This window comes from Budorcas taxicolor, chromosome 2 (genome assembly GCF_023091745.1).
Source record: "Budorcas taxicolor isolate Tak-1 chromosome 2, Takin1.1, whole genome shotgun sequence".
Lineage (NCBI taxonomy): Eukaryota > Metazoa > Chordata > Mammalia > Artiodactyla > Bovidae > Budorcas > Budorcas taxicolor.
In genome coordinates this window covers 80,754,632-80,775,438 of record NC_068911.1, presented here as the reverse complement: position 1 = coordinate 80,775,438, position 20,807 = coordinate 80,754,632, and the positions used below count along the sequence as shown (strand labels likewise).

Genomic DNA, 20,807 nt, shown 5'->3' with positions numbered 1-20,807 from the left:
ATGACCTCATAACAATGAGAGGAAGATTGCAAGGGAGAGAATGCCTTGCCAATGAAACTAAACATATAGACTGAAAATTGCCTATGCTGGAGGAGCAATTTCATATTAGTATATGAAATTATGACACAGTTTGAGCTTTTTAATTATCAAAGAGTTAAACATTTATAATATGAGATGCATTTTAATTACTTCCACCTAAGGCCTATAAAGTAATTTTATTTTAAAACAAGGAATGGAGGGGAAATTTTGGCCTTAATTGGAGACAGTATCAGAAAGAATAAATATGGCTTACAATATCCCCACTGGCCACTTTAAAAAATTAAAAAAAAAATTCGATTCTTCATGGAAGCACCAGCTTTATGAGGCTCAAGACAAAGTTGACTGAGCCACGTCATTAGTTGGTCAATTCACAAGGCGTGTAGAGCTCTATGTGGGCTCCAGGCAGAAAGACACAAAAGAAGAAAACAGTCTGGGCCCTCTGGAGTTGACAGCTCATTTGGGAACATGGCCTAGATACACACACACACACGTGTGCATGCACGCACATCACAACTAAATGAAATAGTCATACAGCACAATGAATGACAATGTCAGTGGCAAAAACTAAGTATACAAATTAAGGGTGGTGTCAAAGCTGTTTTTGACAAAACCATCTTATTTCAAGAGATCTGTCCCTAAATAGAAAACTTCTCAAATGCCTTGAAAATGGTGACAAAAAAATTCCAGGTCCAATGGACAACTCATGGTTTTTCAAAGCCAGGCCCACTTTTGATTACATTCTAAAATTAACATCTACAAAAGAAAAACAAAAGCAACTTTTTGAAAACAAGTTTACCTTATAGTCAAAATATAACCATCCTTTGGGACATGTTCCATGTTGTTTTGGAATCTCTCTCTCTTTTTCTATGACCCAAACCTTTTTTCGCTTACAGATGCTAGGCATAGAAATTGAACACTCTTCACTAGCCCAGAGACCTGGAGGAGAAAATGGTTAGAAATAATAGAAAATATGGTGATGTAGAAATTCTGTAATGGTCAATTTTTTTTGTGACTGCTTTGGTTTACCATACTTTTTTAAATCTGGAAATTGAACTATATTTAACTACTAACTATAGAGTTCTCTGTGACAAGAGCTAACTGGGGAAAATGTCAAATCAGTATTTCTAATTTAAGAATGTAGAAATTTTGCAAATGCAAGAAAAATGCAAACAAATATTGGAAATGAAATCACAACACTGTTGAAAGTTTTAGGAACATTTGACTTGTTTAACAAAGGATATTTTTGTAGAGTAATATTTTTGTTTTACAAAGAGTGCAAGCTTTAATCAGTTGTTGCCATGTGAGACTGGGGGCCTGCTATTTCCAAATCTCCTAATGTTTAATAAAAGCCAGAAAATATGAATTTTTGAAAGATTAAGATAAATAAATATTCTTTGTTTTAAAGTATTCCACTTCAAGGTAAAAAGAGGGAAAAGATTCTAAAATAATAGATGATCATTTCTACTCTAATTCTTAAAAATATGATAATTTAGAAAACATTTTTAGAAAAAAATAACCCAGGAACTTCCAAGGAAGAAGCACTTTTCAACACTGACCCTTGAACAAAACACACACTAATTAGAGACATGCCCTCAGGAAGATGTATCCCAAAGTCCTCAGTCTCTTAGAAAATAATTAGAAAGTCTTTATTTTCAGAGTAAAGATTATAGAATGTATTTCATTAGCATTCAAGTCATAAGTTCCAGAACAGGACAAGGATGCACGTAAATTGCAGGGGAAGATTCTGCTTTCTAGTGTGAGGGGGAGCCAAAAAGATATTGGCATTTTGAAGGAGGGGCTGGAATGCTATTTTCAATTCAGATTAGCTGCTCTTCTTCCAGAATCACAAACAGCCTTTCTGTAGGCTGTTGTGACACCTGCTGGCAAAAGCGAGCTGATTAACAACATGGATTTTCCTCTCCTTTCTCTGCAGTTGCCCTTAAGCCAGAGATGGCTTTCCATAGTTTTACTTCTCCTGACTTGGGAGGATCTGTTAGGAACATCATTACCTGTTATTGGATAGAAAGCGGAATGGATATGAGTGGACGATCAACCCCAATAACACTGCACTGATGCACAGAATGAAAAAACCCAGCTTAGACATACATGTGCCTCTAAGTCCAACTGGCAGGGCACTGGTGTTCTAAGGCAAGCAGCAATTAAGGCCAAATGTGTAAAAAAAATGAATTCAGGGAAAATTTTTTGTAAATGGAAAAAAATTTCAGAGGTTAAAGTTCTGGCCAATTATACGCTGGATACTACAAAGAGATTTTTTTTTAATGGGCCCGTATTGAAATTTCATAGAGAACAGTATTAGGCAAGTTTTTGACCCATTTCAGTAGGCACATTTTTGGTAGTTTTGGTTCAAGATGAAGGACTTATCTAGATGTAAACTATTTTCAAGAACATGAATGCATGGAACAAGCTGTAGGAAACTTAAGACTGATGAAATTAAACACACGCAGTTGAAAAGCAAAATAACCAAACAGAACCTTCTCACTGAATTAATGCAATTAAAAGGAGACTTCAAGTCTTCTGAAAATTATGTTTGCATTATAAACCCCAAAATGGATTAATAAAATAACCTGTTATGGATGAAATGAAGCCACACCTCTGGCTCTCATTAAGGCCCATAGATCTTTCTTTTCCTTTGTCCCAGTTCTGATATATTACTGGTGATCCATCTCTCCAACTGCAAGAAAATTAAGAAATTAAAAGTCTTCTCTCATTCTGCACATTCAGTCTCTAACACCATTTTTGGAGTTCTGGGGTATGAACTGGAGACATAATTATTTTATTAAATTAAAAAAAATACTCATGTCTTTAGTTAGGGAAATGAAAATTTATAAGTTAAAGATAATGTTTGAAAGCTATTCAACAAATTAACCACTAAGATCTAGTCCAATCACTCTGCGAATAAAAAACCTGTCAAACAGGGTTAAATGCAAATTAATCTAGGTCCATACCGAAATTCATCATTGGCTCTTTCTTCTCGAAGTCCAATCCACCAATTTACACCATACTTTGATAGCTATTTAAAAAAGAGAGAGAATGTCAGCATTTATTCTACTTGTTTTCCCTTTACACTATTAAGATTAATGGGGTTGCTGTTAATAGCTTTCTATTCTTCCGTATTTTACCCAGTTATTTAAAGAAGAGTACACTAAGGCCAAGCATCTTGAGAAAACCTGAAACTTCGTTTTTCTAAACTACTCCCTCCTCATTATAGAAGAAAATTGGAATCAAATATTTAAAGTAGTTTTACTTTCACACATAACTTTGTTACAATGTTTCTTATATATGAGAAAATAAATTTTCTAACTCTCATAGTAGGGATTTATAAAGTAATATTGTAAAGTGAAATAGAATGTGAATTCCTTTGTAAACTAAAAGTTTAGTGATTTATTCTCTCAATGATTTATAAAAATTTACTGCAAAACCACAATACTTGAAAAACAATTCGAGGCATAAAGACCTCAATAGTAAAAAGAACTTATGTTTTAGGCATTAGTCTGATTGTAAGTATTAGCACTCTCCCCCATTCAAAAGGAAACTACAGTGTAGGACGAAAGAATACTGCAGTATTTCCAGTGTTTGACAACTAGAAAATTATCCTTTCTATATTTTATTAATTTATGCTGTTATTTATCACATAATCTCAGTACAATAAAGAATAAACTTGAAACATCATAGACATGCATGTGCATATACACATTAGACCAGATGTAATAGTGGACTTATGACCCAGGAAATTGAAATTCCCTCTTCAACTATAAAGGAAGAAGAGGCATTAAGGATTTCTCTAAGGCCTCTAAATCAATATTGTTTATTGTGTGTGTGCTGTGTGTGAAATGTAACTTAATTTTTTATGCTAAAACCCTGTTAATTTGAAGGCATTATACATTTAAATTTTCACTTTCATTTCTTCTGTAAAGACTTGGAGATGCATTTAAAAAAATTTCTTTTTTTCCCATGTGAATTTCAAGTCATCATACAACAGAACCTAATAGCTCTCTAACATTCTGATTTATACGCGAGTATTTTTACTCCTTAACCAGTGTGGCTGTCTGCCACATCAGCAATTTGGGAATAATGCAAGATGGAGCGACTGTAGTTTTGGCTCCCGGAGGTGCTGTTTCATGGACATGTTCTTACACACTGAATCTAGGCTCCTATTGTCAGCCTCTGGAATGGGTCCATGGAGACTGGCTGTGAACTCAGTGGGAGAACCACAACCATTTCATTCAATCTAAAGAGGTCTCGTGTGCAGCAATACTGGGAATCATGGTCTGCTTGTTCATTGCCCCAATTAAGGATCTGTAAAGACAAATTACAACTACCACATCTTAAGTGGCATATTTATTACCACCTCAATTATAGCATGGTAATCCTCCACATGGTACATCACAACCTGTTGTGACATGGGACAGAACTTCATAGGTCAAGTGAGAAGACACTCAGAGTAAAAAATCCAATGTGAAAAATAGACATTGTGGATTTCAGTTTAGGTGTAAAACCACAACAATAAAAGATACTAGTATTCTTTTGTATAGAAAATGTGATACAGCCATGGACTTCATAATATCAATTATGTTTTGTTACAAGTATTCATTATAGATAGCATCATATGGGAAGAACACTTAGCATAAACAAATAACCCACAATAATACCCAATATACTAATCTACAAAGCAATGTAAGGGAGAACAACCTGTTATCTCTTAAAATGTTTCCATAAAAATAGCAAAACCAAATTATTTTAAGGATTTAAAACACCAGATTTGGGGAGATGACTAATAGATTTGATATATTTTTGTCAGAAATTTTTTGAAATAAAATTGAAAAAATAAGAGTAAACTGCAATTTTGAAATGCAAATGTTTATTGCACAACACAGCATAACAATATTAGTTCATGTCAAACAACTCGTCAAGTGCTCATTGTTTTTATTTTTTTGGCATTGATCTGACCAATAAGATGACTCAAAAAATTTGTTCTCAAAAATTCCCTTGTGGTCTTCTGTTAGTCAAAGAGGAAATTATGCCTCATCACTTTCCCAAGATGGAAACATTCTATTTTAAAAATTCTGCTTCAGACTTTTAAAAAACTGCATCCAGCTTTCTTTCTCAATAATTAGTTCTTCTACTCCCGCAGAGAATGATATTTTTGTCTTTCGTATTTCTGAGTTACTATTCTTTGTAGAGAAGCTATACAATACATATGTAACTTTAAAAATATTTAATTACTTCTATTCTTCCTGCAATTATAGTATGGATGTGAAACAAAAATGAGTGGTATGACCTCTACATGTTTAGTTCCTCACCCAGAACTTCTGGACTGACCTAAGAAATGTAGGTCACCATAAATACTATCACTATCTTGAACAAAAATTGCCTAATAGCTACAAATATGCAGGAGGAAGAACTGCTTTAGAAAGACACAGCATCCTTCTCTCTAAATTGACGCCACTCCCTTTGGCTCCCTTGCCCCATGCTGTGTCTCCCCACCCTTTACTCTCTGTGGCACACTGTGGTGTTGGATCAGTCAGCCGCTCACCTGTGACACTGAAAGAACATTCTGTATCAACCGGGTCATAGGCTGGGTAACACTTTTACCATCTAAGACACCACAGGGTTTGTCTGGCTTGGGATCACTAGATCGAATCCTCAACTCTAGATCATGGCACTGGCTATGCCTTCTTAAATGGCTAAGCCCATGGGGTTTTACTATTCCATTCCATGAGAGGTATTAACTCTGCCATTCCCACTGGCTTTCCAACCACCAAAGACTGAGAGAGTGAATTATGGAAAAGGTGAAGAGAGAAGGGTACAGAGGTTCTCCAAAGACCTAAGCTCTGCTGGAAGGATCAAAGAAGCCCTTCACTGTTCATGTCTGAGAGAGCTGGCAGCTATCATTTGGGGAGGGACTTTATATTATTTTATTTTTAATTAATTAAAAAATTGAGGTATAGTTCATTTACAATATTATATTAGTTTCGTGTGTATAACATAGCAATTTAAAATCTTTTACAGATTATACTCCACTAAATTTATTGTAAAATAATGGCTATATTTCCCTGTGCTGTATAATATATCCTTGAAGCTTATTTATTTTATACATAGTAGGTTATACTTCTTAATCCTCTACCCTTATCTTGCCCCTCCCCTTTTCTTCTCCCCACTGATGATCACTAGTTCATTTTTTGTAACTATGAGCTTGTTTCTGTTTTGTTATATTCATCATTTGTTTTATTTTTTAGATTCCACATATAAGTGATAACACACAGTATTTATCTTTCTCTGACTTACTTCATGAAGCACAATACCCTCTTGGTCCATACATATTGTTGCAAATGGCCAACTTTCATTCTTTTTATGACTAATATTCCACTGCATATATATGACACATCTTTATCCATTTATCTATTGATGGACACTTAGATTATTTTCCTATCTTGGCTATTGACAAAACGTGGTCCCCCGGAGAAGGGAATGGCAAACCACTTCAGTATTCTTGCCTTGAGAACCCCATGAACAATATAAAAAGGCGAAAAGATGTGACACTGAAAGAACTCCCCAGGTTGGTAGGTGCTCAATATGCTGCTGGAGAAGGGCTCAGTAAAGAATGAAGAGGCTGAGCTAAAGCAAAATCAACACCCAGCTGTGGATGTGATTGATGACAGAAGTAAAGTCCGATGCTATAAAGAACAATATTGCATAGGAACCTGGAATGTTAGGTCCATGAATCAAGGTAAAGTGGACGTGGTCAAACAGGAGATGGCAAGAGTGAACATCAACAGTTTGGGAATCAGTGAACTAAAACGGACTGGAATGGGCAAATTTAATTCAGATGACCATTACATCTACTACTGTGGGCACGAATCCCTTGGAAGAAATGTAGGAGGACTCACAGTCAACAAAAGAGTCCAAAATACAGTACTTGGGTGCAGTCTCAAAAATGACAGAATGATCTCTGTTTGTTTCCAAGGCACACCATTCAATATCACAGTAATCCAAGTCTATGCCCCAATCACTGATGCCAAAGAAGCTGAAGTTGAATGGTTCTATAAAGATCTACAAGACCTTCTAGAACCAACACCAAAAAAAGATGTCCTTTTCATCATAGGGGACTGGAATGCAAAAGTACATAGTCAAGAGATACCTGGAGTAACAAGCTAGTTTGGCCTTGGAGTACAAAATGAAGCAGGGCAAAGACTAACAGAATTTTGCCAAGAAAACACACTGGTCATAGCAAATTACCCTCTTCCAACAACACAAGAGAAGACTTTACACATGGACATCACCAGATTGGTCAATACCAAAGTCAGATTGATTATCTGCTTTTCAGCCAAAAATGGAGAAGCTATATATAGTCAGCAAAAACAAGACAGGGAGCTGACTGTGGCTCAGATCATGAACTCCTTATTGCCAAATTCAGACTTAAATTGATGAAAGTAGGGAAAACCACTAGACAATTCAGGTATGACCTAAATCAAATCCCTTACGATTATACACTGGAAGTGACAAATAGATTCAAGGGATTAGATCTGATGGAGAGCCTGAAGAACTATGGATGGAGGTTCATAACGTTGTATAGGAAACTGTGATCAAAACCATCCCCAAGAAAAAGAAATGCAAAAAAGGCAAAATAGTTGTCTGAGGAGGCCTTACAAATAGCTGAGAAAAGAAGAGAATTAAAGGGCCAAGGAGAAAAGGAGAGATATACCCACTTGAATGCAGAGTTCCAAAGAATAGCAAGGAGAGGCAAGAAAGCCTTCCTAAGTGATCAGTGCGAAGAAACAGAGGAAAGCAACATAATGGGAAAGACTAGAGATCTCTTCAAGAAAATGAGAGATACCAAGGGAACATTTCTTACAAAGATGGGCACAGTAAAAGACAGAAATTGTATGGACCTAACAGAAGCTGAAGATATTCAGAAGAGGTGGCAAGAATACACAGAAGAACTATACAAAAAGAGCTTAATGACCCAGATAACTATGATGCTGTGATCACTCACCTAGAGCCAGACATCCTGGAGTGTGAGTCAAGTGGGCCTTAGGAAGCATCACTACGAACAAAGCTAGTGGAGGTGATGGAATTCCAGCTGAGCTATTTCAGATCCTAAAAGACAATGCTGTGAAAGTGCTGCACTCAATACACCAGCAAATTTGGAAAACTCAGCAGTGGCCACAGGACTGGAAAAGTTAGCTTTCATTACAATTACAAAGAACGTCAATGCCAAAGAATGTTCAAGCTGCTGCACAATTGCACTCATCTCACACGCTAGCAAAATAATGCTCAAAATTCTCCAAGCCAGGCTTCAACAGTATGTGAACTGAGAGCTTCCAGATGTTCAAACTGGGTTTAGAAAAGGCAGAGCAACCGGAGATCAAATTGCCAACATCTGCTAGATCATAGAAAAAGCAAGAGAATTCCAGAAAAACATCTATTTCTGTTTTATTGACTATGCCAAAGCTTTTGACTGTGCGAATCACAACAAACTAGAAAATTCTAAAAGAGATGGGAATACCAGACCACCTGACCTTCCTCCTGAGAAATCTGTATGCAGGTCAGGAAGCAACAGTTAGAACTGGACATGGAACAACGGACTGGTTCTAAATTGGGAAAAGGATACGTCAAGGCTGCATATTGTCACCCTGCTTATTTAACTTCTATGCAGAGTACATCATGCAAAATGCCAGGCTGGATGAAGCACAAGCTGGAATCAAGACTGCCGGGACAAATATCAATAACCTCAGATATGCAGATGACACCACCCTTATGGCAGAGAGTGAAAAGGAACAAAAGAACCTCTTGATGAAAGTGAAAGAGGAGAGTGAAAAAGCTGACTTAAAATTCAACATTCACAAAACTAGATCATGGCATCCGGTCGCATCACTTCATGGCAAATAGATGGGAAAACAATGGAAGCAGTGACAGACTTTATTTTGGGGGGCTCCAAAATCACTCCAGATGGTGACTGCAGCCATGAAATTAAAAGACGCTTGCTCCTTGGAAGAAAAGCTATGACCAACCTAGACAGCACATTAAAAAGCAGAGACATTTACTTTACCCCCAAAGGTCTATCTAGTCAAAGCTATGGTTTTTCTAGTAGTCATGTATGGATGTGAGAGTTGGACCATAAAGAAAGCTGAGCACTGAAGAATTGATGCTTTTGAACTGTGGTGTTGGAGAAGACTCTTGGGAGTCCCTTGGACTACAAGGAGATCCAACCAGTCCATCCAGAAGGAGATCAGTCCTAAATATTCATTGGAAGGACTGATGCTGAAGCTGAAACTCCAATACTTTGGCCAATTGATGTGAAGAACTGACTCATTTGAAAAGAACCTGATGATGGGACAGATTGAAGGCAGGAGGAGAAGGGGACAACAGAGGATGAGATGGTTGGATGGCATCAGCGACTCAATGGACAGGAGTTTGAACAAGCTCCGGGCGTTGGTGATGGACAGGAAAGCCTGGCGTGCTGCAGGCCGTGGGGTAGCAAAGAGTCGGACAGAACCGAGCAACTGAACTGAGCTGACTGCTGAACATTGGGGCGCATGTATCTTTTAAAATTAGTGTATTTATTTTTTCCAGATATATACCTAGGAGTGGAATTGATGGATTCTTTGAGGAATCTTTGTGTTGTTTTCCATAGTAGCTGCACCAATTTACATTCTCACCAACAATATACAAGGGCTACCTTTTGGAGGATGGATTGTTTTAATATAATGCGCATGCTGTTCTGCTGCCCACAGCGGTTTTTGAAAATGACCTTGTAAGTCAGATGACTTGGGTTCACTTCCAAATTCCACTACCAAGCTGCTGCGTAACAAAGTTGTTTCACCCATTTAAAGGCTTAGCTTCCTCATCTGTAAGATCTGCTGCTGACAGACTTCTCACAGAGCTTCTGGGATGTGCCCTTTACATGTTGACAGATTGGTTTTCAGCCACTCACCTGGCCTCTTATTACTGCCAGTTGGGGCAAGGAGCCTGCCTCTGCCGTCTAGCTAAAGAAACCAATGCGTTTTCTGAGGTCGTGATACATAACTCGTTGATGCTTCATGTTCTGGTTTTGACTTACGTGTTCCATTTGTAGGAGATGAAGAGTAGTGATGCAATGCATGAACTGATACTAGGGGATAGCCTGTTCCCCTGGGTGGTCGGCCACTGTGTCTCTGTGGGGCAGTGTAGTTGTCACCTAACCCCTCTGGTTCCTGGGTTTTCCACCTAAAGCCAGTAGTGGAGCCAACCTGCATCCTCCTCACTGTATGTGTTCAAAGGGAATTACAGAGACAGGAAAGCCCTATGAGATGTGAGGGAAGACATTTCTCTTATAAGTCAAGGGTGCTTTAACATAGAACTTCATTTTACCAGTTAACTTACAAACATATGAAAAGATGATAGAGCAATAAAGGATTCCTGGAGACCATGAAATAATGTTAAATTATGGAAAAAGAAAAAAGGCTCTCTCTTACCTTTAACAGTTTCCTAGAGAAAATTAGGAATGAGGTTGTTCCTCCCTGGTGCCCCCTTGGTAATTTGTACAGACTGCTCTCTTTTCTTTTTACTACATTGTGTTATTTCCAGCTTTTTAAAGACGCTGACTGTATCTCATTTTTGTGTCCTTGACATTTTTGTGTCCTTGACAAATACCACAGTGCCTGAGACAAAGCTAATGCTCAATAAATGCTTACTGAAGAAATACACGGAAAACCTGACACTACTCCTTGGTAGTCTATTTCATATTTAATAGATTTTCCATGCTCCTTTCTAATTAGCCTAGCTTCTCAAAGGATTAAGTCCAGTCTTTATCTGAAGTTGAAATGTAGAACCACTTCTTACCATTTTCTGTACAGAGTCTAAAAAATATTGTACTCTTATAAGTAAAATTTGGAATTTTAAAACAGCATGCACCTCCCAGTAGTCCTTGTCCCTCATCAGTGCTTAATCTTCCTGCATGCATCTATCCACTTATCTTTTTCTAAACTACTACGTAGTTCTATTTACTTGTATTGCTTGCAGTTTTCCTTGCTAGACTAGACTAGAAGCTCCAGGTGGGCAGGGATTTTGGTCTATTGGAAGCACTGATAAAACCTCAGCCCCTAGAATAGTAGATGCAGAATAAATAAGCTTTGAATGATGGAACGAACCTCACAAAACAATAAAATTCTACTCACTCATCTTTGCTGCTAAAAAAGCATGAGAAGCGAAATAACCGACGAACATAGTAAACCTGTGTTTCCATTATTTTCTCTAAATCTTTGTAACAGGAAGAAAAACAATTCTTAAAAATCTAAGACTTTCAATGAAACAAATTAATGTCTGAAGTCTTTTGAAAACAAAACCCCTCAAGGACTGACGAAGGAGTTAAGCTCTGAGTTTCTCATAGTTAATCAAATTTAAGTACCGCTCTTATTTTGCTGTGGATGAATTCTTGTTCATGTGCAGAATGAATAGTGAGAATATCACTGCGCAGCCAGCCACAGACAAACTCAAAGGAGGACCATTCCGAGGCATAAATATGAAAAAGGTACTCTGCATCCTGATAAAAGAGCCAGGGTGCATCTGGAAGAGAAATAAGCAATGGAAGTGATACAACAATTATTGAGCAATGTAATGCAAACATAAATATGATTGACCTCACATGTGTAATTTAGTCACTCAACGTTAAGAAAATGTGTGTGAATACACCTACTCCCACACATACATAAGTATACAGTTTATTTTCACTGGTCTCTTTCATATATGAAACATGAAGTCTGGGCTAGATGCATATTTTAAAATCATGTGCCATAAAAATGGAGTTAAGCTATGATATTACTCTTTAGTAATATTTAATGACATTTTGATTTTTTAAAATATGTATTTATTTATTTGGCTACACTGGGTCTTAGTTGTGGCTTGTGGGATCGTCCATCTTTGTTGTGGCATGCGGGATCATTAGTTGTGGCATGAGGAACCTAGCTCCCTGACCAGGGATGAAACCAGGGCCTCTTGTATTGGGAGTGTTGAGTCTTACTCACTGGCCCACAAAAGAAGTCCCTAGTTTGGTTATTTATTAATGGTTAATTTGAACAAATTAGTTCTCAATCAACACAAGAAAAGAGTAACTCCATTGGTGCTATGTAACAACAGAGTAATGGTATAAAGTAGCATAACGTTAGAAATTCAGGAATAGTTCTTACCATATTGATACCAGGGTGGAACCTTGGGTCTCACATCTGTAAAGTAAAAGCAAGCCAGTGTGAGTGATGTTTATTTACAGATGTACTATCTCTGAATTACTTTAGGCCTAAACACAATATTTTGGACTTTGGTTTTTAAAAGATTATTGAGAACCAGATGTTGCTTGGAAAGTGATCAGTTCTCCTACTTGAAGAGGAGGCTCAAGAGAGAAATCTGGTTAAAGAAAAAAGGTTCTGAACACTTATTGAGAGCCTATCGTGTGTTGCACACTGTGCTGGTGCTTTCACTTAATCTGATAAGTAATCTTGTTTGTAATGTCACAGTGACATTTCTTCCAGGTTGTACTTGCAAAATACAATACTCCAGAACATGGGGAGTTATCTTCATTTCCCACTAACTTAGCATATTGCACTGGTGTCATTTTTTCTCATTCCACCATGATACACATTTTTTTTTGCTAAAATGGTGCAATCTGGTTCATCATGAAGGTTGTTGGTACTGTGGCCCAGGCTGCTTAAATTTTAGACCTCTGTAACTGTTGCCTTGGGAAAATGCTATAGATGGTTAGAAAGCAAACAAACAGTAAAAATCTTAATATTTTTACCTCTTGGAATTTTGCATATCCATTCATGTTTGGAACCACAGTATGAGGGTAGCAACGTTTTATTTGCCTTATAAACAGCACAATTTCTTGCATCTTCTCCAAAATAAGAATTGTCTAAAAATGAAGAGACAACCTGCAGCAGATGAAGTTCATTATTCCTTAATACTGATTCTCCACAAAAGTTTTCAAATGATCAAAAAGGCATCCCTGTAGAAAATCACAATAGACTTCTGGAGGAAGCAAGTTACGATGCCAGTTAAAGGTGGTTCCACATTTGTGGAAAGCAAGCTAATGAAAACTTTAGCATTTTTTCTTGAAGATTCTTTTTCTGTTTTTTTAAAAAGAGGCATGCTACTCCTTTCTCCAGAAGGAATAACTCAGATGAAGTTGCACTGTTTTCTCACTTAAGGTTAGGCTAGCTTTGGGATCTTGGGTAAACTTTTTAGTGGCTCAAGGATCTTTCAGAATGGATTCTCATCTTTGATGTAGATTCTTTTGCTTTTAGTCTCTAATACTCAGTCAACCCTAGCTTTAATCAAGAAACTATCTATTTCTATGAATGAACACACAACAGGAGTATTGACTAGAGATTCAAACTTCTCAATGATTTAGTGACTGCTCAGCTCAGTTGCCTTAGTCATGTCCAACTCTGTGCGACCCCATAGATGGCAGCCCACCAGGCTCCCCTGTCCCTGGGATTCTCCAGGCAAGAACACTGGAGTGGGTTGCCATTTCCTTCTCCAATGCATGAAAGTAAAAAGTGAAAGTGAAGTCGCTCAGTCATGTCTGACCCTTCACGACCCCATGGACTGCAGCCCACCAGGCTCCTCCGTCCATGGGATTTTCCAGGCAAGAGTACTGGAGTGGGGTGCCATCGCCTTCTCCGATTTAGTGACTACTTGATAGAAATGTGGATCGACCATGAGTAAGACTCAGGTAAAAATCTGAAAAAAAAAGAGAGGGTTTTGAAACGATTTATGCTTCCCTGGTAGCTTAGGGGTAAAGAATCTGCCTGCAATGCAGGAGACACAGGTTCGATCTTTGGGTTGCGAAGATCCCCTGGAGAAGGAACTGGCAACCCACTCCAGTATTCTTGCCTGGGAAATGCTATGGACAGAGGAGCTTGGCAGGCTATATAGTCCACGAGGTCACAATAGTTGGACACGACTTAGCTACTAAACCACCACCACATACTCACCTTCAAATATGTACAAAGTCATGCAATAATTCATCTAATTTATATATATATAAATAAAGTTCAGATTCAGAGAATGGCATGCGTTTGATATTTATTCTATCCAGAGGGAAGTGGTGAGGGACTCAGTCCACTGCTTCATGGCTTTATCTCATTGACTCTGAACCAAACTGTCTATGCCTCTCCTATTACTAATAAGTTTGTTTATTTTACTAAAAGACATTGTTGACCTCTATGCACCAATTTTATTTTCCAAGCGCCATATTGACATTAACCACCCAACTGTGCTATGTGGTGGCTGCCATGAATGGGGCAGGCCAACCCTGCTTTATGCTCCTTCCACTCTCTGGGCCTTGGCTTCTTCATCAGCAGAGTAGGTGGGTGAGGCTAGGTCATCTCTGAGATCTCTTCATGACCTCTGGTCCTGATGCCTTTTTCAAAGAAGCAGTACTGGCGTGGTATTTTTTTTTTTTTTTCCAACTAGCACACTCATTATTTTTATTCCCACTTAAGCATATAGTTTTTCTGCAAACCATTTCCTTGCTACAGATTTGAACACCATCTATGTATCAGGTCTAAAGATCCCTTTTCTCTTTTGATCTTTACTATGTCAAAATTTGGCTGCTGCTATTTTGCCAATGAGGAGACTTTATGACATTGTGGCTTTGGAGGCAGACAACCTGTATACAAATGCTGTCTCTCTTATGTATTATTTTAGGCAAACTACTTAATCATTTTAATACCCACTATGTTGAATCACTGTAGTGATGAAAAGAGATCATGCAAGGTTGCACTCAACTCAGTGCTCAGAACTTAACTGGGGCTCAATGAATAGGAGCTGTATTAAATGCTCACTGCAGGCTGTTGCTAACCCCAGTTCACTGGTGAAACTAAATAATTTGATTTTTCTTGTGCCTTCAGATGGATCTCATTTTAATCTGGGTTACTGCTTCTGTTTGTTTTTTTTTTTCCCTATCATGAGGAAGATCTCAGAAGTTCTCACTGTGCCTGAAAAAAAATGTAATTGTGAGTTCCTTGTTTCCTTCATGAGGTTTTTACACATGTGAGGCTGAATGAGAAACAATTATTTTTTTTCCTCCCAAATAATTTTCTTTGACTACGAAGGAGGTGCAGCTTCTTAAACCTGGCATTTCTGTTCTTTTAAAGTGAGAGAAACTGAAGATATTTCTTTTCACTGTGACATAGACAAGGGTCTCACCCTCACATGATCAGGTGCTATGCAGGAGAGGGAGGGTGGGGCAAAGGAAGCATGCTGCTGCTGCTGCTGCTAAGTCACTTCAGTTCTGTCCAACTCTGTGTGACCCCATAGACGGCAGCCCACCAGGCTCCCCCGTCCCTGGGATTCTCCAGGCCAGAACACTGGAGTGGGTTGCCACTTCCTTCTCCAATGCATGAAAGTGAAAAGTGAAAGTGAAGTCGCTCAGTTGTGTCTGACTCTTTGTGACCCCATGGACTGCAGCCCACCAAGCTCCCCTGTCCCTGAGATTCTCCAGGCAAGAACACTGGAGTGGGTTGCCATTTCCTTCTCCAATGCATGAAAATGAAAGTGAAGTCGCTCAGTCGCATCCGACTCTCAGGGACCCCGTGGACTGCAGCCCACCAGGCTCCTCCGTCCATGGGATTTTCCAGGCAAGAGTACTGGAGTGGGGTGCCATCGCCTTCTCCAAAAGGAAGCATGGTATTATTTTAAAGAATAGTTGCGTTTCTGCTGGAGATTCTTCACATGGGAGATGGTTTTCAGGGCTTTTTCAGAGATTTTTATTTCCTTTTAGAATGAGATTTTTTAGCCAGCTTTGGAAGTATCTGGCTAGCAAAGGTTTCTCAAGACCTTGCTGAAATGACTCTTTTGATACCAAGATCTGGGGCAGTTTTTGATTTAGGTCTGAATCATAGGGAACATGGCTGTTCTTTCTAGGTTCTCTTGGTTGGTTTACCAAGTGGTTCAAGAGCCACCTGCTTTAAATTCATCTCCTTTTCTCCAGCTTGGAAAGACTTACAGGAGTTCCATCAGACCATTCCCAAGAACCAGCATTCAGTGGGTTTCTTTTATTAAATCCAATCCAGAACTGTCTTTCTTCTGTCCTGTGAAGAGAAGAAACTAAAACTTGGCCCTTTTCATTGAATTCACAATATTATGTAACAGGTTCAAAAATCCTTTGAAGTATTTAGTTACGTAGGAAACAGCTGACATGACTAGCAGAATTGATCAAGTGAGCAAGCATTTATTGACCATTTCCTGTAAGCAAAACCAGAGCTATAAAATAAACTGAGCAAGGACTAATCTCACTTCCTACCTCTCTTGGTTTGTATGGTGTGCTCAATGGGGATGGGCAGCTGGGAGAAAATTCTGTCCATATTGAGAACATGGCTTTCTCATGGTCGTTAGGAATGGCAAGACCTTTCAGTTAGGACAAGAATACATGAAAGTGAGTTGGTAAGAAATTTGGGAACATCTTTTCCCTATTTATTTACTACTTTACTGCATATTTATATTACTTTTCTATGTTTGTTGTTCTTTTGTCAAATGTTCATGTATTCTCTGAGGGTTAATCACCACCAACACCATTTAATAAAAGGTTTACAGCAGGTTTGGTTCCTCCAACTATATCCCAGTGTAAATAATTCCACGGTGAATCAGTCTGAGGCATGGTAGATTAACTTCAGCCATCACCACTGGTTAGACTTCATGAGAAGCCCCACAGAGAACCATCTTCCCTCCTGTTAGGTGGTGGACGAATATGTTAAACCACAGAGTATTCAATACAGCAAGCAATAAAGGCTAACAGTACAATGAACCATCTCTCTAAGATAATTTTCTGAGGATAATTTTGAAGAATTAAAGATTTAAAGGATTGAGAAGTCATGACATGTGCTTTATTTTCCTTACTGCACAGAAGCAAGCCTATTGTGAAGTATCTCCTTCTCAGATGTTTGAGCTTTTTCTTGAATGATACAAATGAACATAAAATATGACTTAGAAAATTCCAGCATCACTGAGACCCATTAGTCACTACCATGATTATAACTTATATTTAAGGTTGTGGGAAGGTGAGAATGCTGCCTTAAGCTTAAGCTAGGCAGATTCATCTCAGTGACCAGGCTGAAGACCCACATCACTCTCCCTGTGTTGAGAAGTTTTTATTCTTTTTCTCACTGAATTCAGAGTTCTACATTTTTCCTGCCATTTACTCACTCCTAGAATATGAACTGGTATTTATTTTCTCTCCAACAATTTCCTAAAGTTGTATAATTTTAACTAGTTACTATATGATAAAAATGAAAAAATAGAAAAACAGTGCCATAGGAAGAAGAAGAAGCACTATGCTAACGATGAGAATTGGTTTATTTGGTATAATTAAGCATGAGATTTGGCTGAACTCCCTGGCAGTCTTGGACAAAAAGTAGAATGTACATTATATAGCTTTTGTGATTAGGTGTTAAATATCAATAATTTGATAGATACTTGACCTGACACCAAATTCTGTGAGACATTCCAAGTGTGAGAATTTATATAAACAGAAGTGATATAATGAAACTTGATGTTACAGCAAACTTGGAGGCAGTTTGCATGCATTGTTTCATAGGGCAGACCTTACGATACACAAGTGTGAAAGGATGTTTTACAAGGGGCTGAGCCTTTGATTGTGTGGACCACAACAAACTCTGGAAAATTCTTAAAGAGATGGGAATACCAGACCAACTGACTTGCCTCTTGAGAAATCCATATGCAGGTCAGGAAGCAGCAGTTAGAACTGGACATGAAACAACAGACTGGTTCCAAACAGAAAAAGGGGTACATCAAGGCTGTATATTGTCACCCTGCTTATTTAACTTACATGCAGAGTACATCATGAGAAACACTGGGCTGGAAGAAGCACAAGCTCGAATCAAGATTGCTGAGACAAATATCAGTAACCTCAGATATGCAGATGATACCACCCTTGTGGCAGAGAGTGAAGAGGAACTAAAGAGCCTCTTGATAAAAGTGAAAGAGGAGAATGAAAAAGTTGGTTTAATACTCAACATTCAGAAACTAAGATCATGGCATCTGGTCCCATCACTTCATGGGAAATAGATGGGGAAACAGTTGAAACAGTGTCAGCCTTAATTTTCTTGGGCTCCAAAATTACTGCAGATGGTGACTGCAGCCCTGAAATTAAAAGATGCTTGCTCCTTGGAAGAAAAGTTATGACCAAAAAGTTATGACCAACCTAGACAGCATATTAAAAAGCAGAGATATTACTTTGCCAACAAAGGTCTGTCTAGTCAAAGCTATGGTTTTTCTAGTAGTCATGTGTGGAGAAGGCAATGGCACCCAACTCCAGTACTCTTGCCTGGAAAATCCCATGGACGGAGGAGCCTGGTAGGCTGCAGTCCATGGGGTCGCTAAGAGTCGGACACGACTGAGTGACCTCACTTTCACTTTTCACTTTCATGCATTGGAGAAGGACATGGCAACCCACTCCAGTATTCTTGCCTGGAGAATCCCAGGGATGGGGGAGCCTGGTGGGCTGCCGTCTATGTGGTCGCACAGAGTCAGACACGACTGAAGTGACGCAGCAGCAGCAGCAGCAGCAGCAGCAGCATGTATGGATGTGAGAGGTGGAATATAAAGAAAGCTGAGCGCTGAAGAATTGATGCTTTTGAACTGTGGCGTTGGACAAGACTCTTGAGAATCCCTTGGACTGTAAGGAGATCCAACCAGTCCATCCTAAAGGAAATCAGTCCTGAATATTCATTGGAAGGACTGATGTTGAAGCTGATACTCCAAAACTTTGGCTACCTGATGCAAAGAACTGACTCAATGGAAAAGACCCTGATGCTGGGAAAGATTGAAGGCAGGAGGAGAAGGGGACAACAGAGGATGAGATGGTTGGATGGCATCAAACACTCAATGGACATGAGTTTGAGTAAACTCCGGGAGTTGGTGATGGACAGGGAGGCCTGGCGTGCTGCAGTCCATGGGGTCGCAAAAAGTTGGACACGACTGAGTGGCTGAACTGAACTGAGGTCATGAAGCCAAGTTACAACTTATAACAGTGGAGATGATCACATTTCCCTTGGATCTGAGGCCCCATACCTGACTAGCAATCCAATAAACCAGGAAGCTTCTTGAACTTTTCCTCAGCCTCAGAGAATCTGACTCAGCAGCCCTGGCATGAGACTAGAGGGCGCCTTGTCATCAAGTTTCCCGAGTGAGTGTGAGAATCAGCCAAGTTTGGGAACCATGGTCTCAGGACAGCATTTCCTGCAGGGCCTACCAGTTCTATGGGATTTTAGATAAGTGGTGTCAAAAAAATAAAAAAAGTTTTGTGGTCAAAGAAAGTGCTTCCTTCTAGAAGCCTTTGTAATACTAATGTATATGGCAAATTTCCAAGATAGCACCTTGTTTTGCAAACATATTTGACCACAGAATCCCCTATTTCCCCTGGAGTACTCCATGAGACACACATTGAGAGATACTACCACCTTTAAGGTCATTTTTATAGATGCTAGAGGTGAATAATTTGATGGTGTTACATATTATCCTTCTTAGGGGAGGGTCCTAAAAGACATTTATGGGGTAGGCCAGGATTTTCCTCAAAAAGTAGTTCTGGATTTTCTCAGAGATTCAGATAAGTGTTTCACTGAGACTTCAGATTTCCAGAGCTTGGAACACAGTACTCAGTATTATATTTGTTTGTGTTAAAATAAACGTATGAATATGTGCCCCCTCCTCCCCTTAGACCACAGCACACAGCATCCTCAGGGGCAGGATTTTGTGTCACATCTGTCGCATTTTCCAGCCACCCATGCATCTCTGGTGGCTCAGATGGTAAAGAATCCACCTGCAGTGCAGGAGACCTGGGTTTGATCCCTGGGTTGGGAAGAATCCCCTGGAGGAGGGCATGGCAACACACTCCAATATTCTTGCCTGCAGAATCGCATGGACAGAGGAGCCTGGCAGGCTACAGTCCACGGGGTCACAAAGAGTCAGACACGACTGAGTGACTTCACTTTCACTTTCATGCATATAGTATTGTCCCTTTCACAGAAGACATTCCCAAAATACATGCTAACTGACCAGAACATTCTACAGTAAGAGGCCAAGGAATGAGAAGGCTCGCTAAAAGAGAATATGATGGCTGTTTTCAAATATTTGAAAATTGAGTAGACTTGATCTGTATTGCTCTGACTTACTACAAAGCTGATCTTTGAAACTAGCCTACAACAATGGAATGGATTATAGCCCAAGTAAGGAGCACCTTGAAACTGAAAAGAATTATGTAGACAGTAGACGGTCATAGGCATTTGATAGAAGAAATTCCCATACTGGACTGGAGGTAGCACAAGACCTCTTATGTTTCTTCAAATTTAAATTTGATTGATTTTCTAACTTCACAGAATTGAAGATTCTGTAAACTTGCAAGATGGGTGCAAACAAGTGAATGCTTGTTTCCTCAAATGTAAAATTAGAAGATTGGATTGGAATTTTTAAAAAAATTAGTGAAAAAAAAAAAGTGAAAAAAAAATTAGTGAGACTTTCTTTTTTTCAAACAAAATATCACATGGATCCCTTCTGTATACAAAATACCTAGAAGTGAAGTCGGTTGGACCTACTCTGGTGACTCAAGTCAGCGAACAAAAGACTGCCCACTTGACCTCTCCTGCTCTGGGGGTTCAGGACCCTCCAGACCCTCAGATAGCACTTGGAAAATCACTGGGCTAGATAATTTCTGAACTTGGCAGAAAAGCTCTAAAATTCTGTTATGAGACACATAG

General features: G+C 38.9%; 1 protein-coding gene across 1 annotated transcript in view; it reads right to left on the bottom strand.

Moving 5' to 3' along the window:
• The window catches only part of PLA2R1 (phospholipase A2 receptor 1), a 122,522-nt gene that overhangs the window by 23,957 nt on the left and 77,758 nt on the right, over window positions 1–20,807 (bottom strand). Inside the window, exons 14-20 of the mRNA XM_052635592.1 lie at window positions 16,043–16,127; window positions 12,830–12,962; window positions 12,225–12,260; window positions 11,447–11,604; window positions 3,006–3,070; window positions 2,625–2,731; window positions 836–975 (exon numbers count right to left, since the gene is read on the bottom strand). Of these exons, the coding sequence (XP_052491552.1) occupies window positions 836–975; window positions 2,625–2,731; window positions 3,006–3,070; window positions 11,447–11,604; window positions 12,225–12,260; window positions 12,830–12,962; window positions 16,043–16,127 (724 nt within the window). The remainder of the gene's footprint in view (window positions 1–835; window positions 976–2,624; window positions 2,732–3,005; window positions 3,071–11,446; window positions 11,605–12,224; window positions 12,261–12,829; window positions 12,963–16,042; window positions 16,128–20,807) is intronic.